Raw genomic sequence first — 25,339 nt, forward strand, 5'->3', positions numbered from 1 at the left:
TGTGTGGACCAATGCCTATAACTTCTCTTGGTGGTTGCTTGTATTATATTATCTTTGTGGATGGTTTTTCTCGCAAAACATGGATTTATTTTCTGAAAAATAAAAGTCAAGCTTTTAACATGTTCAAAGATTACAAAGCTCTAGTAGAAAAACAAATTGGAAAGCAAATCAAAATCTTTAGATCTGATAATTGATTTCATTGACCTCTACACATTCATTATGTGAGTTGTTGGACATCTTCATTCAAGAAGTAGGCCCACGAAATCTTGTCCAAGTCATAATGGACAACACTGCAAATTATGTTGCAGTTGGCAAGTTGCTTATGGAGAGGTATCCTAACTTGTTTTGGACACCTTGTGTTGCTCATTGTATTGACTTGATGTTGGAGGATATAGGTAAGATTCCTCTTGTGAGGGATATTGTTGAATCATCCAGGGACATAACAAAATTTATATATAATCATGCACTGTGCTTAGCTTGATGAGAAGATTCACCAACAATAAAGAGTTGGTGCATCTTGCCATTACACGATTTGCTACTACTTACATATCTCTTTAGTCTCTGTTGAATTCTATGTGGGATATGAAGAGCATGTTTCTTTAATAGGATTGACGTGCTTTATCTATTAGCCACAAACCAGAGGGAGAGGGCATATGCAGACTAGTTTCATATGATTAGGGATTTTGGGCAGAAGTAGAGGAGGTGTGTGCCATTTCAGAACCTTTGGTACAAGTTCTTCAGTTGGTTGATGGAGAGAAGCCCGCAATGGGCAACTTGTATGAGGCCATGGATAGGGCCAAAGAAGACATTCATGCTTATTATGAAGATAAGGGGGACAAGGGGTTAGAGAAACAATAGGTCATATGGAGAGTGATTGATGAGCGATGGAACAATACCGACTAATTAGTTTATGACATGTAGATGACTCGTGATATACATTTATTATATTTTTTGTTGATATTCTGACTCTTGAGAGTTGAGGCTGAGACATGACTGAAGATTCAGGACTTGATTCAGTATTTTGATATGTGATGTAGCAGTAGACTTCATATACATATTATATATTAGTTTTCTTTACATGTTTATGTGGAAATGCATTTATTTGATGTTGTGAATACTTTAGATGCTAAAAAAATGAATATTTTTTGTATTTTTTTTTAAATTTTGCCGACTTTTTCAGAAAACTCCCGACTTTAATGAGTTTTTCAATTCCCGACTTCAACTTTTTCCACATTGCCTGCACACACTGTATTATCTCAAAATAATAATATAAGCACCACATAGGAAGCCCGTAGTCAATACATACCACAGATCAACGACAAGAACCCCTCGAGTTGCACCCCAAAGTCTTTTATTATAGTAGAAAAAATAGTTCCCAGCGAGACATTAGTTTACAAAGTGCTTTAGCAACAATTCTAGCCAGAGATCAAGATGACTAGAGACTCAACTAACGCTCTAATTTATAGATGAATCCTCTAAATGGAAAAATAACAGTTAGTTTCTTTGATCCTTGTCAAAATAATCTTGGCCATTGATAAATGCTTCAAGATCTTTTAATCTTGGCCCTTGAATTTTTATTTTTGAGGAATTTTCGAATTTATCATTTAATTCCTTTTTAATTAGCCCAAAATTAATTATTTTGAGCTAATTTCCTCGAAAAGTTGACTTTGACTTAACCACCAAGGTCCAAGGGTTCAAAGTTTCTTGAAAAAGACAATATTCTTTTATTGGAGGACCTTTAAAAATTGACTCTTTTAAGACCTACAAACTTTTCCATTTGGAGAATTTATTTTCCGAAGACATTTTTTTTGTAAGCTTGGCAGGACTACATCTTCATCATGTCCAATATATCACCCCGATCGGGGAGGGGAATTGAACCGATGACTTCATATTAAGGAGTGCCTTAACAAAGCACCTGATCGCCATCTATGCAAGACCCCATGGACATTTTCCTAAGACATTTTAACTTGACTCTAATTAATTCAATTTCTGGCTTAGGATTTAATTTTATTTTGCCAGAAAAATTAATTAATTTATACATGCGGGGATTTAATTATTTTTACAACCCTCTAATACATATTATTTTTCATTTGCAAGACTCAAAGAGGAAATACACATTTGGCTTAGACCCTCAAGACACATAACCCATCTGCGACTCAATATAATCTAGTAAACCAAGTGATTTGTAATAAAATAATTAAGCCAATTAGCTTAAATTATTTCCAAACCACTTTTACATTGGACTCGACTAAAACACTAGGACTCACTTGATAATTCGACAATAAATTTCACCCTAGCTTTGGGGCTTAAGCTAGAGGTAAAAAACTCTTTTGATTAGTCGTGTCGAAAAACACAGGTATTCAGTGAGGTTAAAAATCCTCCTAGGATGGAATTCGTCATCAAATTATAGGCTTACCTAGGTTGTTACATAAACTCAAGGTTTTACTAAGATCATCTACAATATATAACTTATAGAATGGGATGACCACGACACACAGACTGCTGATATGTGATCCGATCCTTGTTGAAAAAGTTGGTACTTCCACTTCCTTGGAACTTTGACAATTTGAGTGCAACAGGACCACGCAACCAAAATCGCGGTTTCCCATATAGTCCCACTCCTAAAGCTAGTAGCTCGTAAAGGAGATCCCACGGGACTAGGATACAATGTTAACCACCAAGTTGGACAAGGGGACAAGAGTACAAACCAAGCCCATTCTTTCCGCCGAATCCCCCCACTAATCCATGCCCAGAAGTGTCCATAATAAGTAAGCAAAAATACCCAACTACATAATGAAAGCCATACCTTTAGGGTTGGAAGGCCCACTTTCAAACATACGATCATGACAGATAGGTGAGGATGCATAATAGTTGGCTTAGGTGGTGAAGATGGTAGCACATCGAGCTATTAGAGGGATGCAAGGGGCTGCTAGGCTGCTAGCTACCGGCTGAAGACAATCTAGGAAAAAAATTTCTCCTATGGGTGTTACCCATAGGTGGTGGGTAATAGTCTTCTAGTGTGAGTTAATTTGGGAAATGGACAAGTGACCGAATCTCAAGTTCTAGAATTGAGATGAGACGAGTTGCATGAGTTAGGTCAACTCAGTTAACTCAGCAATCACAAAATCAATTTCCTAAAATATAATTTGCCAGATTTGGCCATTTGAATTTCTTATAAGGAGGAGCGAAGGCACACTTGTAATCATTATTGTATGCCCTAGTTTGTATGTGAGCTTGTGAGAAAGAGTCTGCCAAGAGGAGCTTGTGCCAATCATTGAAGGAGATGAATTCTTGCAGGGAATGCACTAGGAAATAGGGAGCATCCCTATTTAATAGGAGCACCTATTGCGCTAGAAAATAGGGATTTTCGAGCAGAGAAATAGGCCTTCAGAAGTGCGCAAGAATTCAGGGAGCAAGATCAAGGTTACTTGCAGGTGTTTCAAGTTTAGTTCTAGCAAAGAAATCAGATTGGTTTCTATTGAGACAGAGTTGTATTGTAAGAGATCCATTGCACTAAATTTCCTATCAATAAAATTCTCAAGCAAGCAGAGGGTTTTTCCAGTTGGGTTCCCTAGAAAAATTGTGTTGTTGAATTGTGTATTTATTTCTCTTTCTATTCCTCTGCAAAATAAGTAGAAAAATTCTGTCTATGTGAAAATAAATTAGTTTCAGATTGTTCACATTAGCAGTTGCAGAGTTCCGTAGATTTGCTACATTCCTTTCTTTAAACTTCTGTCACAATGTTTCGAAATTTGCCTCCATTTTATTTGTATTTCATTAACTTCTTCATGGGTTCCATTACTGTTTGCAATGTTCTTGTACCTGTTTGTTTTCTACAGTTCTGAAAAAAATGGATAATAGTCTGAGAATGCAAAAATCACAAGCTGTCTAACAACACATGCTTGTAGGGTTTGGGACATGGATGGAAATTGATAAAGACAAATTTTAGTCCCATTCACCAGTTGTCCTAAAGGAAAGAGCTGTGCGTGATATGTTTATTTAGAATTTCCTCGGCGTTGGGTAACATGTAGAACATTAAGAAAATTTACAGTTTATGTACCATATCATTTGAGAAACATTATGTATTGGGATATGGGTGATGGAGACCTGTCTTGACAATATCCATATGTTCCCCTGCAGTGCACTCTTTATATAGAAGGTTAGATAGAAGGGTTTTCTGGTATCTGATTGTTCGCATACAACTACCCCCATTTTTGCTTCTGATCACCTGATTACAATTTGATCCCAAGTTAATTTTTTTATTACTCTTTGGGACTAATAGTCCTAATAAATATTAGGAGTTGATATGCAGTAGACCTACCATTATTGGTAGTGAGTTGCTGGGATTTATCGTTACTCACACTGTCATCATTCTTTTAGACAGCATGACTGGGTCTATCCTGTGAGTACTTCTATCCCTTAGCATTGGGAATGGCCATTCTATTAACAATGTGAGTCTACTTTTGCATCTGATATGCATGTGCCTACTTACTGGTCAAAATCATGGATGTGAACAAGCCATTGAATTGAATTGAACTTAACTTTCACTTTTCATCGCAGGTATATCTCGTTCAGCATGTGGCTATTGCTTTATTTCAGTTTTGGAGGCAATGCAGACATACTCGGCCGAAGATGGACTAACAGAAGAAGCAATAGTTGCAAAATTGCGGGCCCAACCTTGTCACTCAGTCTTTTTGCATTCCTCCTTGAGGAAAAATCTGTCAGGTTTGTCGGGATTGGTCATATTCTGCAATGTAGTTTTCTGCAATGTTTTGTTATTGTATGATTGCATCGGTTTTCAAGTTCTAGTTGACTGCTTTTTTGGCATCATATTCTAATTTGTATATGGAATCAGATCAGTTTTGCTACAATTTAGTAGTATTCTTCATAAAGGCATATTTCTTGTGTTTTTTGTTGAAAAGTGTGCAACAAGAAATGCTTGTTGAGAGTGCAACAAGATGATGGAGCTTAGTGAAAAGAGTCGCCTTCACTAAGTGGGCCCGCAGGCTATTTTTGGCGCAAGTCTATTTTTAGACATATGGATCATGTCTATGGATGATTGATCAAGTTGGGAAAAATAGATGGACTTCTATTTTTGATGAAAGTGTGAGTGATCACAGTGTGAGTGATTACAGTGTGAGTGATCACAGTGTGAGTGATCAAAGTCAAAAATAGAAAAGTCAAATATTATTATCTCACAATAATATTTGGACTATAAACTTAATCTTATTCTCTTGGAGCACTTCAGTTTGAGCTACGGAAGTGGCACATGCAGCTGTCAGAAGGAAATTCGTTTTTCTTATGAGTCAGTTGAGTTGTTGCATGCATGACTTCAGTTAGAACTCAAGTGAGTTGAGTTTAGTGGACTGGAGGTACAGTTGATGGAGTTGTGTTCAGTTTAGCTTTGTTAAACTGGTTGTATTTAGTCTAACTGATCAATAGACTAAAGATGAGTTGGGTGAATTAGTTATTAATTAATTCACAAGTTATTAACTCATAATGCAACTATAGAATACATCAGTTAACTCAGTTGCATGTCAGTGCATGTTCAGTTCAGCAGGGACAGGTGTTAGAGGATCAGATTGCTATCAGTTGTGACTATAGCTGTGCATGATGATTTGCACAATCAAAGGATTGAGTATGCCAATGAGTTTGCTCACGTATCTTCATGATATTATAGCTGTTGCTCACGTCCAACATAGTGTGGGTGACTATTTTGCAGTGTAAAATTGAGTTTGGGAAGCTATTCTCATCAGTTCTCGAGCAGGTTTGAGCAGTGGAGGCAGGCAAGCAGCGGGAGAGATTTGGAGATCAAATCTGAGCTGTATTGTGTGTAACAGGTGGAGATACTTGTGAGAAGTATTATGCTTTGTATTGTTACATGATTCAATCAATATAATATACAGATAGTGTGGGGTTTTTAGCGAGATGCTTTCCCCGGGATACATACTGTGTTTATGAGTTTGATTGATGCTTCTATGTGTGCCTGTGGATGTTTCTGCTTCTGTAATTTGATGATCAACGTAGAGGAGATTATGTATTATACATGTTCCGCTTAAATTGTATGATCAGGATAATCTCTGTTGAATATGTGTCATATTATTCAAAATTTCTACATTTTTCAGCCTGCTTTCTGAGACCCCTTTATACAAGGTCTTGGAGTAATTACCAGCAAATCTCCCTAAGTGACAGCGTGTGTTGAGCTTGTTGTACCTGATAAATCCCAATATGTGCAAGTTTCAGCTTGTGAAATCTGAAGCACTTTCAGACTTTGAAAAGAAAAAAAGTAGAAAAAAAAAGAGGGAAGAAGGCCTAGACACTTAGTGTGCCGTGTCTTGTTTTGTTTTTTGTTTTAAGAATCATACGTAACTCCATGGAACGAATAATACATCATGAATCAAAGGGTTACACTAATCCAACTACAGGATTGCATGGAATTTATGGTGCGAAAAAGGATACAAATGCTAACTTATGAGCGTGTGCCCCGATAGGTAGAAATTCAACATCTTTGTGTAAAAAACTGAATTTGGCTTTTACAAGTAATGTCAATTTCCTCTTAAAATGCCTTGAATCCACTATGTTATGAAGGAATGGTTCCTCTTGAAAAGTAGTCATACACCTAGAGTTCATAGAAAGCAAATAGTGGGCATCAGAGTTGCATGCATTAAAAATTTGTGGCTGTCCCCATATCTAACCGTCGACAAGGACCTGAGGAGAGAAAGTTGCCAAAAAGGTGGGGTGGTGAAAAATAGTTAAATTCAGTGCGAATCTGTGCCCAAAATATCTTGGTAGACAAGCATCTATAGAAGACATGTCAACTGTTTCATCAGTTCCACAAAGCTTTCATGCAATGTTGGTAACACGACATTTTGAAGCTTGATCTTGTCAGCCAGACGCCAGAACTTGGTTGGCCATAAGGTAATTTAATACTTTGTGCTTGAAAGAAGTTTGAGATTTTCAGATAGTCTGGCACCTCATCAACCAATGTGCTTCAGGATCCTCTCACCCCACCTTTAGTTTAAGTGTGCAACAAGCTTGGAGGCATGTCATGCGAGGTCATAAAAGTCCTTTGAAACATGGTTGTCAAAGGAGTTCCCAACAATTCTGTCTCTAATCTCTGCATATATGACTTCATGCATGGATCTGCATTTTCAAAATTCAGTTTTCAAGGATTGTTCTACAAATGTTCCTATAAATAAGCTTGTCTAGTTGATTTCACATGCTCAGTTAAGATCACTCCAATTATACCATTGTTGGTGCTCATAGTTCAAGAAATCCCTCTAATAGAAAAGGCTTTTGATTCATTTTCTGGATTAATCACATAATCCTCTTTTTGGTTGATGTTTCAAACTAACTATTTTGGTTCATCTTCAGAACAGTGTTTTCTCCTGACGTTTATTTATAACCCAACTTATTTATCTTTCATCATACTTTAGATATTATATAAAAATGTATATATATATATATATAATAATTGTATGAAATAGTATGAAATAACATTATATATAATAATTCTGTTATAATATATAAATATATAATAAATTTAAAAATTCTGTATAATGATATACATAATTTTTTTTAGATATTATTATATTATAGACATATAAATAGATAATATTTTTTTAAAAAATTGGTTTCATTTTCTTATTATATAATATAATGAAAGATTATTTTTTAACTTTTTAAATTATATTTATTCCATCCTATTTTTGGAAATTAATTTTGACCCCTTAATGGTCAGTTTGATAAAACTAACTATTCATTATTAAACTTAGCTTGTGAAATAGAATGTTCAATTTCTTAAGATACCAAATCCCTTATAAACTAACATTCATTTATAAACTCCTAAGCTCAAATCGCTGTATGGACGCTGACCTTGATTGGAGACATTTATGGAAATTGAAGCATTGGCCGAAAGTAACCCTTTTTCTTTGGCTTCTCAATAACAGGAAAACATTAACCTGGGAGAATCTAAGGAAGCGAGGTTTCATTGGTCCTTCAACATGTCCTCTATGCAGAGCACAGGAGGAAACTCTTTAACACCTCTTTTTGGATTGCATTTTCATGACCAGTATATGGGAGCGTTTGACCAGGGCCTTTCAAGGACTTGACCAATGCCCTTCTTCAATCCCTTTCAATATGGAAGGTTGGAACAGCCCTCCCTACAAGAGCCCCATCCTTAATAGGATACGACAACTCACCCCTGGATTTACTCTTTAGATCATCTGGAAAGAAAGAAATGCTCAACTTTTCAAGAATCTGGCCCATCCCTTGATAGAGCTTGGAAGGCCATTACTACTCATCTGGACGAAACCATTGCAACCCATCACTGGAACTCTCAAGATTGGGACTGCCCCCCTAATGAGAAAGCCATTCTTCATGAATTAAATATCCATCAGTGCTCTCCACCCCCTGCCAGCATGCTCTCCAAACCCTTGGCCTCAAGTCCATCACTTTAGTCTCCTCTGTCAGAGGGCTTCCTCAAACTAAACTTTGATGGGGCCTCAAGGGGAGATCCTGGCCCTGCTAGCTATGGTGCAGTTCTTTGCATCAGTGCTAGAGGTATTATTTTGGTCTATGTTGGCACGCTGGGTGTCCTTACCAATAATGAAGCAGAGCTGTTGGGTTTAGAATTTGCTCTGTCTGCCGCTCTGAAAATGAATCAACACTAGCTGATTGTAGAGGGTGATTCACTCTTACTTATCTCCATTTTGAAAAAAGTATAGAATGGCACACCACTATCTAAGGCCTCCTTAAGCTGGCGCTTGGAATCCCATCTCCAAAGGGGCTCTGATCTTCTCAGAAGGATCAAGGCTCCCATTCTTGTGAAAATTTCTGAATCTATACAAACATAAATCCTACTGCAGTTACTGGTTTATCATCTCCTACTTGTTATTTCATTCAACAAGTTATTTAATTATAAACAATGATGAAAAACACTATTGCATACTACAATGACATACAAATCATAAACTGAAACAATAGATGAGACAAACACACAAGGGATGTTGGAATTTCTAAGTCTGACACGTTAGAAACCCTTCATGTACTTTATTGATTTATTCCTACCTACTTGTTCTGTTAATTAACACGTTATTTACCATGTAAATACTGGAAATAAATACAAGTACATGCTCAACACATTACAGATCATCAACTGAAGGAAACAGAAACAAGCACACAAGTGACACCGTTGTTCTTTGACTAATGTCCCCGGAAAAACCCAATGCGGGAAAACCGATGCAGCTATCTGAGGGTTTGATTTATTAAGCAGTTTCATAATACAATCGGGTGCCAAATCCAGCTCACCCAACGGAGAAAAATCTCCGCAGTAGTACCTCTCTACTCGGAAGCAGATATTCCGACTGTAACCCTAGATAAACACTCCGGCAACTCCACAGCTCCAATCTGCCCCATGAAACCCCAACGTCAGCGTCGAGGGACTGCGCCAGCTCTCCCAGCAGTTTCGGCTATTCCCGACAGTTCTGACTTCTGCCTTGTGTGTCAGCTTTCCCGGCTGTTTCGACAGTTTCGGTGGTTCTCGGTAGTTTCGGCTTCTGCCCTATGCGTCAGCTTTCCCGGTTGTTCTGGTAGTTCCCGGTAGTTCCGGTTGTTCTTGGCAGTTTCAGCTTCTTCCCTCTGCGTTAGCTTTCCCGACTGTTCTGACAGTTCCCGCAGTTCCGACTGTTCCTGGAAGTTCCGACTGTTCTCAGAAGTTCCGGTTTCTGTCCTCTCTGTCAGCTTTCCCAGCAGTTTCGGCTGTTATCGGCAGTTCAGCTTCTGCCCTCTACGTCAGCTTTCCCGGATGTTCTGGCAGTTCTCGGTGCTATTTCTGCCTCTCTGCTTCTGTATTCACTGCCTCTCAGCTGCAACTCTGATCACTCTCTCGACTTTCTCAGCAAATCTAGCCCCAGAAAATCGAAATCTTGATCAACTTGGTGTATTCTCCAAGTGACACTCAATCCTACTCTTATGCTTTTCTCGTTGACAAATCAACGGCCGAGATTAAGTCCCTAATCGACGGCTAAGATTAGATCTGGCTTGATCCATTTCCTTTGGACCATTCTAACACAATTTTATATTAATTCACATTAATATTTTAATTTCTCTAAGTTTAGACTTAGGGACTCCATTAAAAATATTAATTATTTTAATATCTCCCAAACTGTTTAGAATCTGCCCAAACCCTTTCTGGGTATTGGAGATCTCATGTGCCTTAGTGTCTCCACCAATTTTCGTGGCTAGAGCACATCCGATGCTACCCCAAATCAACACTCCCTCTTAGCGATGACTGTGCTTTAGTAATACTCCTCACTGATCATCACTTTGATTATCCGACATTGGTCCTTGTGCTGATGGTAGGCCTGCTGTCCAACATCCTCTGCACTGCTGCATCTGCAATGCAACCCCTCTCATCATGCTGCATCGTGCTGCCCGTAACACTACTATTACTAACTGCTGCACTGCAACCCAGTTACTGAGAAGTAAGTAACTGATCTCCCAACTCTGACATCTCCTTGAGGTTAGAAACAGTCTTGATGCCGAAGCTCCCTCTATCACTGACAAGTGCTCCCTCTTTGACCTCTGCGCTGCTGCAGCAACTCCATGCATCTCGCACTGTTGCACACCTCTCTGTGCCATCCTGCACTGGTGCAACACTCTCATGCCTCTCGCACTGTTGCAGCCTGCTAGCCTCGCATTGTCCTAGGAATCCTGCACTGTAGCTCTCTCTGCCTCTTCATCCGCATCCGTCTCTACCCACATCCACCAGTGTTGCTACTCCTCTTCGAGGCTCTCATAGCATGGTCTAATCCAAGAGGCTGGGTACCTCGAGGATCCTGCCCCTCATTGCCTGTAGTCCATCTGACTACAGCTCGATGTTTCCCCACTTCTTCTCAAGTGGCACATGAGTACTTATGGCACAATTGTCATCACTCAAGACGAAGGCCTTCATACGATGTTTATCTAGAATGGACATGATCTTGGCCTTCCTGACCATAAAGTTGGATGCAACGTCCGACCTATCCTGATCCCTCATCCCATTCATGGCCATCTCTCTACTCTTCTTTGTCAATTCCTTCGAGTCTCTCTACTTCCCGCTTGGAAGTTCCTGGTTTGACTCCTGCTGAGTCTCTTTACTTCCCATTTGAAAGTTCTCTGTTCGATTCCTCTGAGTCTCTCTACTTCCCTTCTGGAAGTTCTCTTCTGGACTTCCTCTGAGTCTCAATTTCCCTTTTGGAAATCCATTGCCCACTGTCAAGTTGCCCGTCTCCGATCGTCTGTGCAACTACATCACTGATCTAGATTCCTTGGCTAGAAATCCGCCTCGGCAACAATTCCCTCCCCTTGGTCTTGCCCAGTTAGGTACTGTTCTGACTACAGTACCCCACTAGCTTCACTCTGCAACTTAACCACAACCTCCTATACCCTAGCAACTGAAGGTTTGAGCCACTTGGCTCTGCGCAATCTCGGCACTGGAAAATCAGCTTCCTCAACCAACTGCGTCAGTCCTCTGGCCTCTGCGTGGCTCTACGTGAGCTTGTCTTTGCCTCCCTCAACCTCTGCGCAACCTCTACTTGGCTCAATCTTGATGACGCAGGCACTATGTCACCCCTTCCTTGCTGCTACTCTGCTAGGAACAGCTTCTGTCACTCATGACAACTGTTTTCTGCTGCTGCTGCTCTGCTTGGCTGATGTCCTCAGTTCTCCTGTGATCTGCAACCACGCTCTGATACCATGTTGGAATTTCTAAGTCTGACATGTTAGAAACCCTTCATGTATTTTACTGATTTATTCCTACCTACTTGTTTTGTTGATTAACAAGTTATTTACCATGTAAATACTGGAAATAAATACAAGTACATTCTCAACACATTACAAGTCATCAATTGAAGGAAACAAAAACAAGCATACAAGTGACACCGTTGTTTTTGGATTAACGTCCCCGGAAAAAGCCAATGCAGGAAAACCAATGCAGCTATTTGAGGGTTTGATTTATTAAGCAGTTTTAGAATACAATCTGGGTGCCAAATCCAGCTCACCCAATGGAGAAAAATCTTGGCAGTGGTACCTCTCTACTTGGAAGCAGATATTTCGGTTGAAACCCCGGATAAACACTCCGGCAACTCCACAGCTCCAATCTGCCCCATGAAACCCCAACATTAGCCTGTAGGGACTGCGTCATCTCTTTCGGCAGTTCCGGCTTCTGCCCTTTGTGTCAGCTTTCTCGGCTGTTCTGGTAGTTCCCGGCAGTTCCGGCTGTTCCATTCAGGCTTTTGCCCTCTGTGTCAGCTTTCCCGGCTGTTCTGATAGTTCCCGGTAGTTCTGGCTGTTCCCGACAGTTCTGGCTTCTGCCCTTTACGTCAGCTTTCTCGATCGTTCTGGCAGTTCCGGGCAGTTCCAACCGTTCCCAGAAGTTCCGGCTTTTGCCCTCTATGTCAGCTTTCCTGGCAGTTCCGGCAGTTCCCGACAGTTCCAACTTCTGCCCTCTACGTTAGCTTTCCTGGTTGTTCCGGCAGTTCTCAGTGCTATCTATGCTTCTCTGCTTCTGTATTCACTGCCCCTCAGCTGCAACTTTGATCACTCTCTCAACTTTCTCAGCAAACACAACCCAGAAAGTTGAAATCTTGATCAACTCGGTGTGTTCTCCAAGTGACCCTCAAGCCTCCTCTTATACTTTTCTCGTTGACAAATCAACGGCCGAGATTAAGTCCCTAATCGATGGCTAAGATTAGATCTAGCTTGATCCATGTCTTTTGGACCATTCTAACACAATTTTATATTAATTCACATTAATATTTTAATTTCCCTAAGTTTAGACTTAGGGACTCCATTAAAAATATTAATTATTTTAATATCTCCCAAACTGTTTAGAATCTGCCCAAACCCTTTCTGGGTATTGGAGATTTCATGTGCCTTAGCCTCTCCACCAATTTTCGTGGCTAGAGCACATTCGATGCTACCCCAAATCAACAAGGGACACCGTTATTTTTGGACAACACGTCCCTGGAAAAACCCAATGCGGGAAAACCAGTGCATCAGATAGAGGGTTTGTATTATGAAGCAAGAAGAATCTGAGTACAACAGGTTGCCTCTCACACCGGCTAACCTTTCAGACAAATCTCAGCAACAAGAAATACATACGAGGGTTTGCCTCGTTTTCCAAGTCACAACTGATCCACTGGGTGGCCTGACTCCGGCAAACACTGCGAAATCCTTTCTTGGGCCAGCCTCTTGCCTCTAGGAGACTGCATCACCCCTTCTGCTGGATCAATTTGCTGGAGGAAGACTATCGTTCAACCCTCCCAGCTTAGAACCTTGCTTCTCCAGCAAAATCTTGAACTTCTTACGAATATCTTGCATTGCCACTGCAAGAGACCCTCTTGGCCTGTGTCAGCACTGCGTGAGCTCCTTCCTGGGCTGTGTAGCCCTCTGCACTGCCTCTTTGATGCTACTGCTGGCTCTCTGCCCGATATTCTTTGCCTCAGAACTCCTTTCTGATCCAAATCTCTGCTTCTACCTCTCTCACTGCAACTCAGATCACTAGTTCGATTTTCTCAACTAACTACGCCCAGAAAAATCAAACTGATTTGATCACTTGGTGTATTTCCAACTGACCCTCAAGCCTCCTCTTATACTTTTCCTGTTGATGAATCAACGACCAAGATTAAGTCTCTAATCAACGACTAAGATTAAAACAGACTTGATTCTCATCTCTTAGAAGCTTCTCACCCATATTTTTATTAATACCCATTAATATTTTTATTTTCCTAAGTTTAGACTTAGGAACACCATTAAAAATATTAATTGTTTTAATAACTCACAATTCGGGTGGAATTTATCCAAACGATTTCTGGGTCTTGGAGATCTTATGTATTCTAGCCCCTCCACAAAATTTTGGAGCTAGATTACATCCGATGCTTCCCAAAATCAACACTCCTTCTTAGTGAGGAATGTGATCTAGCAATACTTCCCAGTAGAAGCATCACACTGATCCATGGCATCGGTCCTTTGTGCTGCTGATGCTTGACCTGCTGCCCCTCATCAACTGCGTTGCTGCAACTTGTACTGCTGCCCATGACATTGCCACTGCCACTGCTGCATCTGTACTACAACTCCCTCTCAATATGCTGCATCATGCTGCCTATAGCACTGCCACTGCTAATTGCTGCACTGCAACTCAGTTGTTGAGAAGTAAGCAACTGAAAAAATCACCCAAAACTGACACGCTAGTCAGTATGGATACCCCGTGATGTTGAAGCTACCTTTGCTGCTAATCTTTGCTGACCCTCTGTTGCTACTGCGTTGTTGCAATCTGCTTTGTGCCTCTAGCACTGCTGCAACCTCTACTGCGCTGCTTCAGACTCTGGCACTCGATCATCCCTCGCACCCGCTCACTCCCGTCATTCTGCTACTGTCATTAAGGGCTCCCGTAGCCATATGTGATCCAAGAGTTTGGGCACCTCAAGGATCCTGCCCTTTGTGTAGTCCTACCGACTACAGCTCAATATCACCCCACCTCTTCTCTAGAGGTGCTTGAGCACCCATGGCACAATTCTTGTCATCATCCTCCTTGTCAGCTTTTGCTGGAGCAACCTTCGAGTCAGACTTCTCTTCCTTGGCCTTCTTCCGAGGGCATTGAGTGGCGAAATGTCCAACTTCCCCACACTTGAAGCATCTGACTTTGGTTATGTGTTTCTTTTTCCTCTTTCGTTGCCCTAGTTGTCTCACTGATGCGAGAGTTGCATCCTCCTCTTCCTCCTTGATTCTGACTCCTTTACCGCTACTTCCTGCCTTGGTTAATCACTTGATCTCTTCCTGTCGAAGAGCTGCCTACATCTCCTCACAACTAGGGAGAGAAGCCCTGCCCAAGATACGCTGGACAAAGGTCTCCCAGTCTTCAGTGACTGCATTCAGGGCAGTCTTGACCATGAACTCAGGATCTGGTGTAGATCACATGAAATTCAGCTAGTCTTGAATCCCTTGCAACCTGAGAAGGAAGGGATCTATTTCTTCTTTGTTTTGCATCTGACACTGTCTCAGTTGGTTCTCAAGCAACATCTTCCGTTGAACAGAAGTTCCCTCATACAAGGTGGTCAAGGCCTCCCACATTTCCCTTGCTGTTTCCTTTTCAGCAATATGTGGGATCACATGATCCTTGACCCCATCCAAGAGCATGCACTTTGCCTTTGCTTGAGCCTCCTCGTATTTCTTGAGAGGATCAACATCGACCGGCACAACCACCACTTTCAAGGCATAATCCTTGATGTAATTCTTGTCCAACACTGCCAAGATCCTGGCCTTCCAGACGACAAAGTTGGATGCTCCATCCAATCTGTCCTGATCCCTCAGTCCATTAACTGCCATCTCTGCTCAAACAAGTGTAGAACAGGTTCTCTTCTCACTCTCTTATTGTTGCCCCAGTGAGACTTAGATTTGGATTTCCTTGGCGCTAAAAATCCTCTAAGGAACAAGTTCTTTCTAGACTCCCTTTGAGTCCTGATTTCCTTCATAGAAATCCTCTCGCCAAATAATGTCGAATCACTGCTTCCCGATCTTCCTTTGTTGCTGCTTAACAACCCAGATCTAGATTTCTTTGGCAAGAAATCTGTTAAGGCAGTGACTCCCTGTACCTTGGTTTCGTCTCCACAGACATTGTTCTGCAACAACAACAACAACGTCCCACCAGTACCACAGATCGAATCTGGACTGCTCCTTCTGCCCCGACAACTGGCTGATCTGAGCCCCTGAGGCTTTGTGCTGGCCTAGAGAGCTGACGTAGTCACTGCGTGAGCTCCTCTCGGCTACTGCGTCTCATCCTCCTGGCTCAGAAAGCAGACACAGGCACTGCGTGAGCTTCTGTGTCACCTTTTCTGCACTACGCCACCCTTCCTTTGCGTTCTCTGGCTCTGGAACAATGTTGTCACTCGAGACAACTGCCTCTCTGCAACATATTTGCCAGATCTCTTGGTTGATGGCTTTAGTATCCTATGATCTGCAATGCTCTGATACCATGTGAAAATTTCTGAATCTATACAAACAGAAATCCTACTGCAGTTAATGGTTTATCATCTCCTACTTGTTATTTCATTCAACAAGCTATTTAATTATAAACAATGATTAAAAACACTACTACAGACTACACTGACATACAGATCATAAATTGAAACAATAGATGAGACACACACACAAGGGACACTGTTACTTTTGGACAACACGTCCTCGGAAAAACCTAATGCGGGAAAATTGGTGCAGCAGATAGAGGGTTTGTATTATTAAGCAAGAAGAATTTGAGTACAACAGGTTGCCTCTCACACCGGCTAACCTTTCAGAGAAATCTCGACAGCAAGAAATACATACAAGGGTTTACCTCGTTCTCCAAGTCACAACTGATCCACTGAGTGGCTTGACTCTTGTAAATAATGCGAAATCCCTGTGCAATCCCTACTTGGGCCAGCGTCTTGCCTCTAGGAGACTGCGTCACCCCTTTTGTTGGATCAATTCGCTGGAGGAAGACTGTTGTTCAGCCCTCCCGGCTCAGAACTTCGCTTCTCCAACAAAATCTCGAACTTGTGACCAATATCCTGCACTGCCACTGCAAGAGACCCTCTTGGCCTGCGTCAACCCCTTCCTGGGCTGCGTAGGCCTCTGCGCTGCCTCTTTGATGCTATTGTTGCCTCTCTGCCCGATACTCTTTTTCTCGGAACTCCTTTCTAATCCAACTCTCTGCTTTTGCCCCTCTCACTGCAACTCAGATTACTAGTTCGATTTTCTCAGCAAACCACACCCTTGAAAAGTCGAATTGATTTGATCACTTGGTGTATCTCCAACTGACCCTGAAGCCTCCTCTTATACTTTTCCTATTGATGAATCAACGACCGAGATTAAGTCCCTAATCAACGGCGAAGATTAAAATAGACTTGATCCTAGTGTCTTAGAAGCTTCTCACCCATATTTTTATTAATACACATTAATATTTTTATTTTCCCTAAGTTTAGACTTAGGAACACCATTAAAAATATTAATTATTTTAATAACTCACAATTCGGGTGGAATTTCTCCAAACGATTTTTGGGTCTTGGAGATCTTATGTATTCTAGCCCCTCCACAAAATTTCGGAGCTAGAGCACATCCGATGCTACCCAAAATCAACAATTCTCTCTCATGTTCGAAGGACCGACAATAAGTTAGTTGATCATATGGCCAACCATGTTCTGAATACTCACACTTCTTTGGAGCTAAATTGGTCCCAGACATTCCAGATGCCACTGAAAGCGAATCGTGAAGATATTGCTAGGCGAGACTTTTCACCATTGAGGGCACTGAATAGAGTTAATCTTGTTGAAATTACTGCTGAGGATTGTTGCACACAACAGGTGGATCGTCACATGTCCAAGGCAACCTGGAAGCATGAAGCCATTAAAATGATCTTTCCTTGCGTCCCATTCAATACAGATGAAGAGCGCAGTAAATTTGATACAATGATGAAGGGCCATCATAATCAAAGGGGTTGACTTTATAGCAGGTTTAGGGCCATAATGGCTGGTGCGACCAAGAATAATATAGATCGCCTTGTCTGTAGGGAGTTGGGCTATCTGTTTTGGTCGGCTGAGAATATGGTGACAGGGACTCGTAGCTTGCATGGTAGCAACAATTTCCAACGTAACAATAGCCTCCTTAGAAACACCAACTTCTAAGTAAACAACAACATCCGAGGTAACAACAGTTTCCTGGGCAACAACAACCTCCAAGGTAACAACATTTTCCTAGGTAACAACAGACTCCATGGTGACACCAATTTCCAAGGAAACATCAAATTCCAAGGTAACAACAGTTTCATAGGTAACAACGACTTTCAAGGTAACAATATTTTCCAAGGTAACAACAACCTCCAAGGCAACAACAACTTCCAAGGAAACAACAACCTCCAAGGTAAGGACAACTTCAATTTGATAGCAGTTTCCAAGATAGCAACAAATTCATCATGAGTGAAGGCCTGCATGCTTATCATCCGCACAACTATAACACAATCTTTGTGATGTCAGATTCTCTTGTAAAGCAAAAACTCAGTTATTTCAAGACATTAAACTTGTGTTATTGGTTTGGTTTCCCATTGGGCATATCAATAATGCAAGGTCAAATCAGTTCTAAATTATTGATGGCATATTCTGTTTTTTGGAAACTTGGTAGTACTTTCTCTAATAATATTATCAGACCACAAACATGTCTTTAACAATAAGTGCAGGTGGCCTCAACCTGCCCATAGGAAACCAGGTTGGCCACCTGTCTATGTTAAATGATGTCCAAAATTTAAATAAGTCTTTCTCCACCATCCAGGCAACATTTGTTGTTCTATCTATTATTAACTTCAACTTAGAAAAGTAAAGGCTAACCGACATATAACAAAATTATGATTAGAAACCTGTTTCACTCGTCCGAGGAGTCCACCGGGGCTGGGGCTTTCGCACTGGACCCTGGAATCTCACTTCTCTTCATATCTTGTATACTTTGCTCTATCCTGTTCAGTGTGAGATTGTTTCGGTACACTTGTATCTAGACTGCAACAATTTCTCTATGAAGATCCTTCATGTTGGGCTCCGGTGTTCTAGCCTCCTCCTGTACCTTGTGTTCCTTGTATAGTGTCATTGCTTGGGCTATTATGTTCTTCATAACCCAATATTGCTGGATTGTTTGCCAAAATAGTGTATGTCGGCCTTTGGTGTTCCCCGAATCTTTCACCATAGCTTCCCATTCTTTTGTCTCTATGTCCTGATTGGTTATGCTGTCATTAAGTTCCCTCTCCCACTCTGCAATTTGAGCTCTTACCTCTGGCGGATTGTCAACCATGTATGTGTTGATGAGAGTCTGCATGTGCTCCTTTACGGACTTTCTGCCTCTTTTGTTAGGATCCCTGCTAGAGGTTGATTCCCCTCCCGTGGTCCTTTTCATTGCCTTCCCTATTCTTCTGGTTCCTCTTTTGACAATTTCTTTTCCCTCTTTTGCCATATTGTCTTCGTCCTTGCTTCATTTTTCTTTTCCCGAGCAGCTCTCCAAATTTGGCTTTCTTACTGGAGCACGATATAGGGTTTGGGTCTCCAGGCTGTGTTGCACCCTAATTATTTTAATACTTACAACATTAACAAAAGAAATTTCATTATCAGTCTGAATATATTTACACAGAGTGATCGTAATCGGGTTTGGCCACTCGGTCTGGGCATGGCAACTTGTGTTTGCCCTCCTTCTCCCCCAGTTCCCCCCTACCTGCTCTTGGAATAACAGGCTTCGGCCTCTCGATTCCCCTCCTCTTTGTTTGATCCCTCCCCAACAAACCAGAGTGTGCGGGTCAGCCTTTGTGATTCTGTAGGAGTCCCAAATTTGGGTTGTCTTATCAGTATTCAGGGTCACATTTGAGTTGTCGGTCCAGGACTCTCTCCTCTCAGGCATCCTCGCCCGAATTTTGCCCCTAGTTATCCCTTGAGTCCCGCATCCGACAGTCGGGTTTGGGTTCGAATTGAGCTAGGCTAGCCACAGCCTTCCTGCTTTGGCCATGGTGATTCTAGCCTCCCTGCCTCTGATAATTATCTCTTCCTTTCCATGCCTCAGGTACCACTTGGTCGGAACTGTAGGCTCCCTGCGCTCTCCATTAAAGAAATCCCAATTGTCATCCCATCTTGCCTCATTCCCTCTCTTCTCATCTACCCAGAGATACACTATAAATTTACGGAACCCCCTCTCTCTAGTAGCATTCTAGGCATAGACTCTCCATTCGACCAGGTTAGAATCCCAGGCAGCCCAGGTGTCGACTCGTTCTGAGTCTTGACTTCCCTGAGCCCCTTGCTCAAATTCCTCTGAAATAATCGTTTCTGCAATGCTATCGAGAAAGGCTAACGGAGTATCAAACCAATGTTTTGCGACGAAGGCTGTTATTCTCTCGACGTCCTCTAGCCTGCGTCCACCACCTTCCTCTTCTCGTTCTTTCGCCTTCTCCCTTTGCATGCAACTACCTCCTCTCTCGTCTGCCTTTGCCTCTTGTTGTTTTGTCCAACTACACCACCTTATGTCCATCCGGCCCCCACATGTCCTCTTCCTCCTCCCGTCGCCCATTCTTTCATTCCATTTCCTCGGGATGAGGTTCCCCTAACCCTTCCGTTACTGCCTCCCATTACTTCACTCGTGTCGTCGGCTGCTCCTGCCGTGGGTTTCTTTCTGCCATTGTGCCACTTTCCATCTCTATTCTGTCCGCCCTCTCGCTTGCCCCTAATCCTTTGTCGCTCCCTCTCAATTATGTTATTATAGTGTTATTCTTCATTAAACAACTGTCAAAGCATAAACCATAAAGAGACAAGATACACAGAATATAGGCTATGAACCAAGGCCAAATCTCTCCCACTTGAGAGGAAAACCTGAACAAATTCTTCTTGTTATAGAGATCTAAATTGACGAATACCAAGACCAAGAGTCCAAGACCCTTGACCTATTTGCCACTCCAAGACCAAGACACAAAGCTTCTTAGCTTGACCCTTTCCTTCCTTGCATCAACGATACTAATTCTTCTTTCCTTCTCGGCTGCTCTTTAGACTTCGACTTCCTGCAATTCTCGGCTTCCTTTAGAAACCCTAGCACGTGTGAATCATCAAGATTGGACCCTTGATTTCCTTCGCTTTAGGTGTAGGTTGCTTCCTTGGCAACTCGGCTTGAGATACACCTTTGCTTCCTCCTTGTCTTGACCTTCCAATGGGACTGCAATACTTCGACCTCTTCTACAATTGAGACAGTCCCTTTCTTCACACGTGTGAGATCAACATGACCCAAAAATAGATCCAAAATGATGCCAAAGACTTCGCTCTCCTTCTTTCGCTCTTCGATGATGATTAGGCTCCTTCTCGAATGACCTTTGCACTTCTTATTTCAAACTTGATCTTGACCAAAATTCTTCTTTCTGAAATGAGTGTGAGCTGCCTATTTATAGATGTTTGCCCATGCACATAAGCCGACATGAGTTGACTGTGAGCTGATATGTCTTTTGAGAGATTTTGTTATTCTTCTTGACGCCGATTTGTATGAGGTGTCTTTTGCTTAGTCTTGGAGGGCGTTTTAATACATTTAATGGCTCATACAAAAATGTAACATGCCTAAGAAGGGTCCTTCATACATGACATTGACTCAAATTGACTTTTATGACTTGATGACAAAACTTGAAGGTTCACAATGGGAACCTTAACTAAAATAAAATTCCTTGATCATGAAACCCATGATTCAAGTACTACAAAAATAATTTTATTTTCTTCTTTGCATCAATTACATAAAATAAATATTACACATGTCATTATGAAGACCGAACCTAGTTACACTTTTCAACATCCTTCCCATAAATGATTTTTCGGACACCACTATTCTTGTCACCATGCACTCCACCATGTTGAGGTTGTCCTTTAGGATCCATCTTGCATTTGGAAATGATGAGTTCATCCAATGCCAAGGAGAGCGTTTGTTAATACTAGTGTTTGGGGTGTAAATTAAAGAGAAACCTAAGACCTTGCCTTGCAACAACATTGTAACCCACACACATCTAGTGGATGGATCTAAACTCTGCTCAACAACAAAATTATGAAAGGTATATGAAATGGCAAGAACTACTTCATGAATCTCTTGATTAGGCATCAAGGCCTGATATGGGATATTCTGACAATAACTCATGAGATCTCAACTCTAGACGAATTGGTTATAGCCTAAAAATAAACACATTAGTTTTTGATTTCCACAACAGACCTCTAACAAACATCTTGTGACTTGGGATGGTCATTGCTCAAATGTTACTAGATACAAGAGATTTTGATGGCTTTTGAACACATGTTATTATTTCTAGGTCTCATCATCTCTTTGATTGATATTATCTATGGTGTGACAAAATGTATAACAAGTTTATAAGTTATCTTTTCTTTTCCTATTTATAATGTAGGTGCATTTAATAATCTTTGGTTCTCTTATTTGTTTATAGGATAATACGATACTAATTATTGTTTTCTTGCTGTTTTTAGGGACATCAAAATGGGGTGCATTTGGTGAAGGAGGATTGTTGTGGGGGGAATGTTATGCGAAGCATTGTGAATGGTTCGATGGTGATCCTATTTCACAACTCTTGTCCAAGGTAATACTTAATAGGTGTGGCCATCTGCATTTTCCTATTTCAGATTTGAAAAGGTTGTTTTTTTGTTGAGCTCTGATAATTTGATTTTTTGTTCAATGAATCAACCCCCAAATTTATTTGGCTATATTGTACATCAAGAAGATATTGTAGTTCACATATCTATGACCTTTCCTAAGTGTACACCATGAAACCTTGTTGTACCATCATTATCTGAAATTTTTTTTATGTATGGAAAACTTATCTTTGTCTACATGATTAAAATGTCTGTTAGACAAGGTAAGATAATAATATTAGCGTCTAATGAATGACCACACAAATAGGTTAATGGAACTAAAAGATTTCTTTGAGAGTAATACAAATTAGAAGCACATAAGTAACTCCTATAAACATGCTAACACGAATAGGGAGAGAGTTAAGAACAAGGTTAAATTATCAATTCAAAGAAAGAAGGAGCTAGAGCTACAAAATGTTAACATAATTGAGATCTCATCAAGAGCATAAGAGGTGTTGGAAGTAGAAATGATGGGTGGGAGAATAAGAACTCTCGTCATCTAAATTCTCAATCATCTTGAAGGGGTTGATGCACTATTTGAGTAGGTTGTCTAGAGAATGACAAGAGTTGAAGGGGGTTCGACTCTAGACTATTGGGAGGAATCTTTGGTGGATCTCGAAGGCGTACATTGAATTTTGGGGTGGATATGTAGTTTTTGACAATAAGGCTTTTTGTTGACTACTAAAAGTGCCCAAACTAGATTTACATTTGAGGGTGAGGACCCTCAAGAGGTGTTATCCAAGTGTTTGGAATACAACATCAATAGTTGCTATCTCTAATAAACTTGTTTAGGTCGTATTTAGTCTACAACAAGTGGCTTGGAGTGTTTAGAGAATATTTGGATGGGGGTTGTTAGTGAGGAAAGATGGCCATAGATCGAAATAACTTGAAGGATTTTGAAAAAACAGTTGTGAATACACTTAGAAAAGCATATAGTGGCTAGAATATCAGAGGACTAGAGAGTTAGGTAGGGGTAAGAAGCACTTCTTGAACTAGTTTTATCAAGAGCTCGAACTTGAGGAAACAAAAGTTTGAAGATGGCATGAAAGCATAGAGGACGTGCGTCAAACTACACCTGTATGATGGTTTGAGTAATTGTTTGCATGTAGTGACTATAACAAATTGTACCCACAGGCTCTGTTGCAAAATCTAGCGAGCCTTGGGGAGGGGTACCCTACAAGGCCATCACTAGACCAATTGAGAATGATGAGGTAGTAGCCCACTGTCACCACAACTACTACCCCTGCTATTTATGGACTTTCACCAATGGGAGGAGTCCCAATATATAGGTCACCTAATAGATATTCTAGGCTTAAAGGTATAAGGTGACTAAAAAGGCTTCTAAGGGAAAGGCACAATTTGGGTACAAGTCTCCAACTATGAAGAGGAGGCAATTCACTTTCCTTAGAGAGGCCAAATTGGGGCAACACAAGACCTAAAGTTTGATTGATATGTTTTGTGTTTGGATGACTTAAGGTCGTGGTGCTAAGAAAGGATTTCCCACAATGTATTTCAACAAGGTTATGGCACATGAGACCCTCAAAAATCTTGCAAGTTGAAGCTATAACAAACTAGGGTTTTATCCTAGGGAAAACAACTAGGGAAAGGGAAATTATGGATGAATGAATGCCTACCAAGGGGATTAATTTTGAGGAAACCACTACAACCCTTGGTGTTTAGAGTTTAGACCTCCCAAGACCAAAATCCTCCCTTCCCAGTCAATTCACACTAAGCCCTAGATGGCTGCTTGGCCTTAAGAGGGTTGAAATATGTGAGAGAGAGAAAGAGTTAAAATTTATGGATAAAATTTGACTTGGTCACCGACAATGGATGGCCCGCGCCTAGTCCTTGGGTTGATGGAGTCTATGGAGTGATAGATCAACCAATTCTTGCAAAGGACTAAGGATGTTTGATGCCCTAACACAAATCCTAACTATTGTGTTTGTGAGGGATTGAAGTCACTTGAGAGAGCTATAATGAAGATCACCAAGGGGAATGCCATTTACATATCATATAATGAGTACTGTATGCAGTAATAAGACCTAGATTCCATATAATTGATATTTAATAAATTAGAGCATAATAGAACAAACCCTAGATCAACAATTTATTCCATACGTTAGACATAAGCATACAAATTATTCCCAAATAGGTACACTTTGAAGATGAAAATCCATGAGCATTTCATTATCAATCCAAGACAATTTCTCCAAAGTCAATAATGAGGTCCAATAACCAGGGATACTCCATAGATCACATCTTGCCAAAGAGAAAAGAGGCCAAAATTCTTTTGAGAGAGGCCAATTTGTCCAAGTGATGATGGTGACAAATGAAAAGGTCATCTCCTCTATTTATATGAGGAGGATAAAGTCTAATTTTAGTTTAGAGCCCCTACTAACAAGTACAATTACAATGAAACCCTTGGGTTACAAGGCAACCAAACTAGCTTTGTCATAAATGCAATGAGAAGCCCACATGTGTGAGCCGTGAGAAGACTAGGGTTGACATCATGCAAGAAAGGAGCTCCAAATTCCAAGTGTTGAGGCTTTTGAGTGTCAAGTGTGGTGTAGAAGCCTCTAAAAATCATCATTTGAGAAGTATCCCTCAAATCTCCATCAATATCCTTCTGTGGTCCCCAAAATCCAGTTGGGGTGCCAAAAGGTGGTCCCCTAGGTCTCCAACTATTCAAAATGCACATCTTTGCTCCAATGTTGAGGGCCATCTAGGTGCTACTAACCCTTCCATGTCTCAAAGGGTGAGGTCATTCTCATCCTGAGCCCGAATTAGTTTTCACCCTTTAGAAGGTGCTAAGGCCGACTTGGGGACATGTTGGTCCAGGTGTATCATCCTGAAGAATCATCAAATGTAGTGCAAAGTGGCAAAACATCTTGGGTGTAGGAGATACACAAGGGTAGGTGTGATGACCTGCTACTGCTCGAAGACCCAAGGTTCTCAACGCTTCACTTGCGGGTGCTAATATATTTCTATGGGGCCTGGGTACCTATGGGTAAGGTGCCCAGGTCAAGGGTTGCTGAACCACCTGATAATCACAACATAAAGTCTAGTGAAAGCAACCAGTCATCAGGGACAGTAATCATTTTTGCATCTATGTGAACCAAACTTAAATGTAAAGGGCTATT

General features: G+C 41.0%; 1 protein-coding gene across 4 annotated transcripts in view; it reads left to right on the forward strand.

The window, feature by feature from the left end:
- Positions 1-25,339, forward strand: part of MSH1 (MUTL protein homolog 1) — a 512,649-nt gene that overhangs the window by 179,017 nt on the left and 308,293 nt on the right. For all 4 annotated transcript variants that reach the window (XM_089392823.1, XM_089392822.1, XM_089392821.1 and 1 more), the window contains exons 9-10: positions 4,561-4,725; positions 22,038-22,147. In XM_089392823.1, coding sequence (XP_089248949.1) covers positions 4,561-4,725; positions 22,038-22,147 — 275 coding nt within the window. The remainder of the gene's footprint in view (positions 1-4,560; positions 4,726-22,037; positions 22,148-25,339) is intronic.

The sequence above is a fragment of the Pinus tabuliformis genome, chromosome 1_1 (assembly GCF_031772625.1).
Source record: "Pinus tabuliformis cultivar Carrire ecotype Pingquan chromosome 1_1, CPIR1, whole genome shotgun sequence".
Classification (NCBI taxonomy): domain Eukaryota; kingdom Viridiplantae; phylum Streptophyta; class Pinopsida; order Pinales; family Pinaceae; genus Pinus; species Pinus tabuliformis.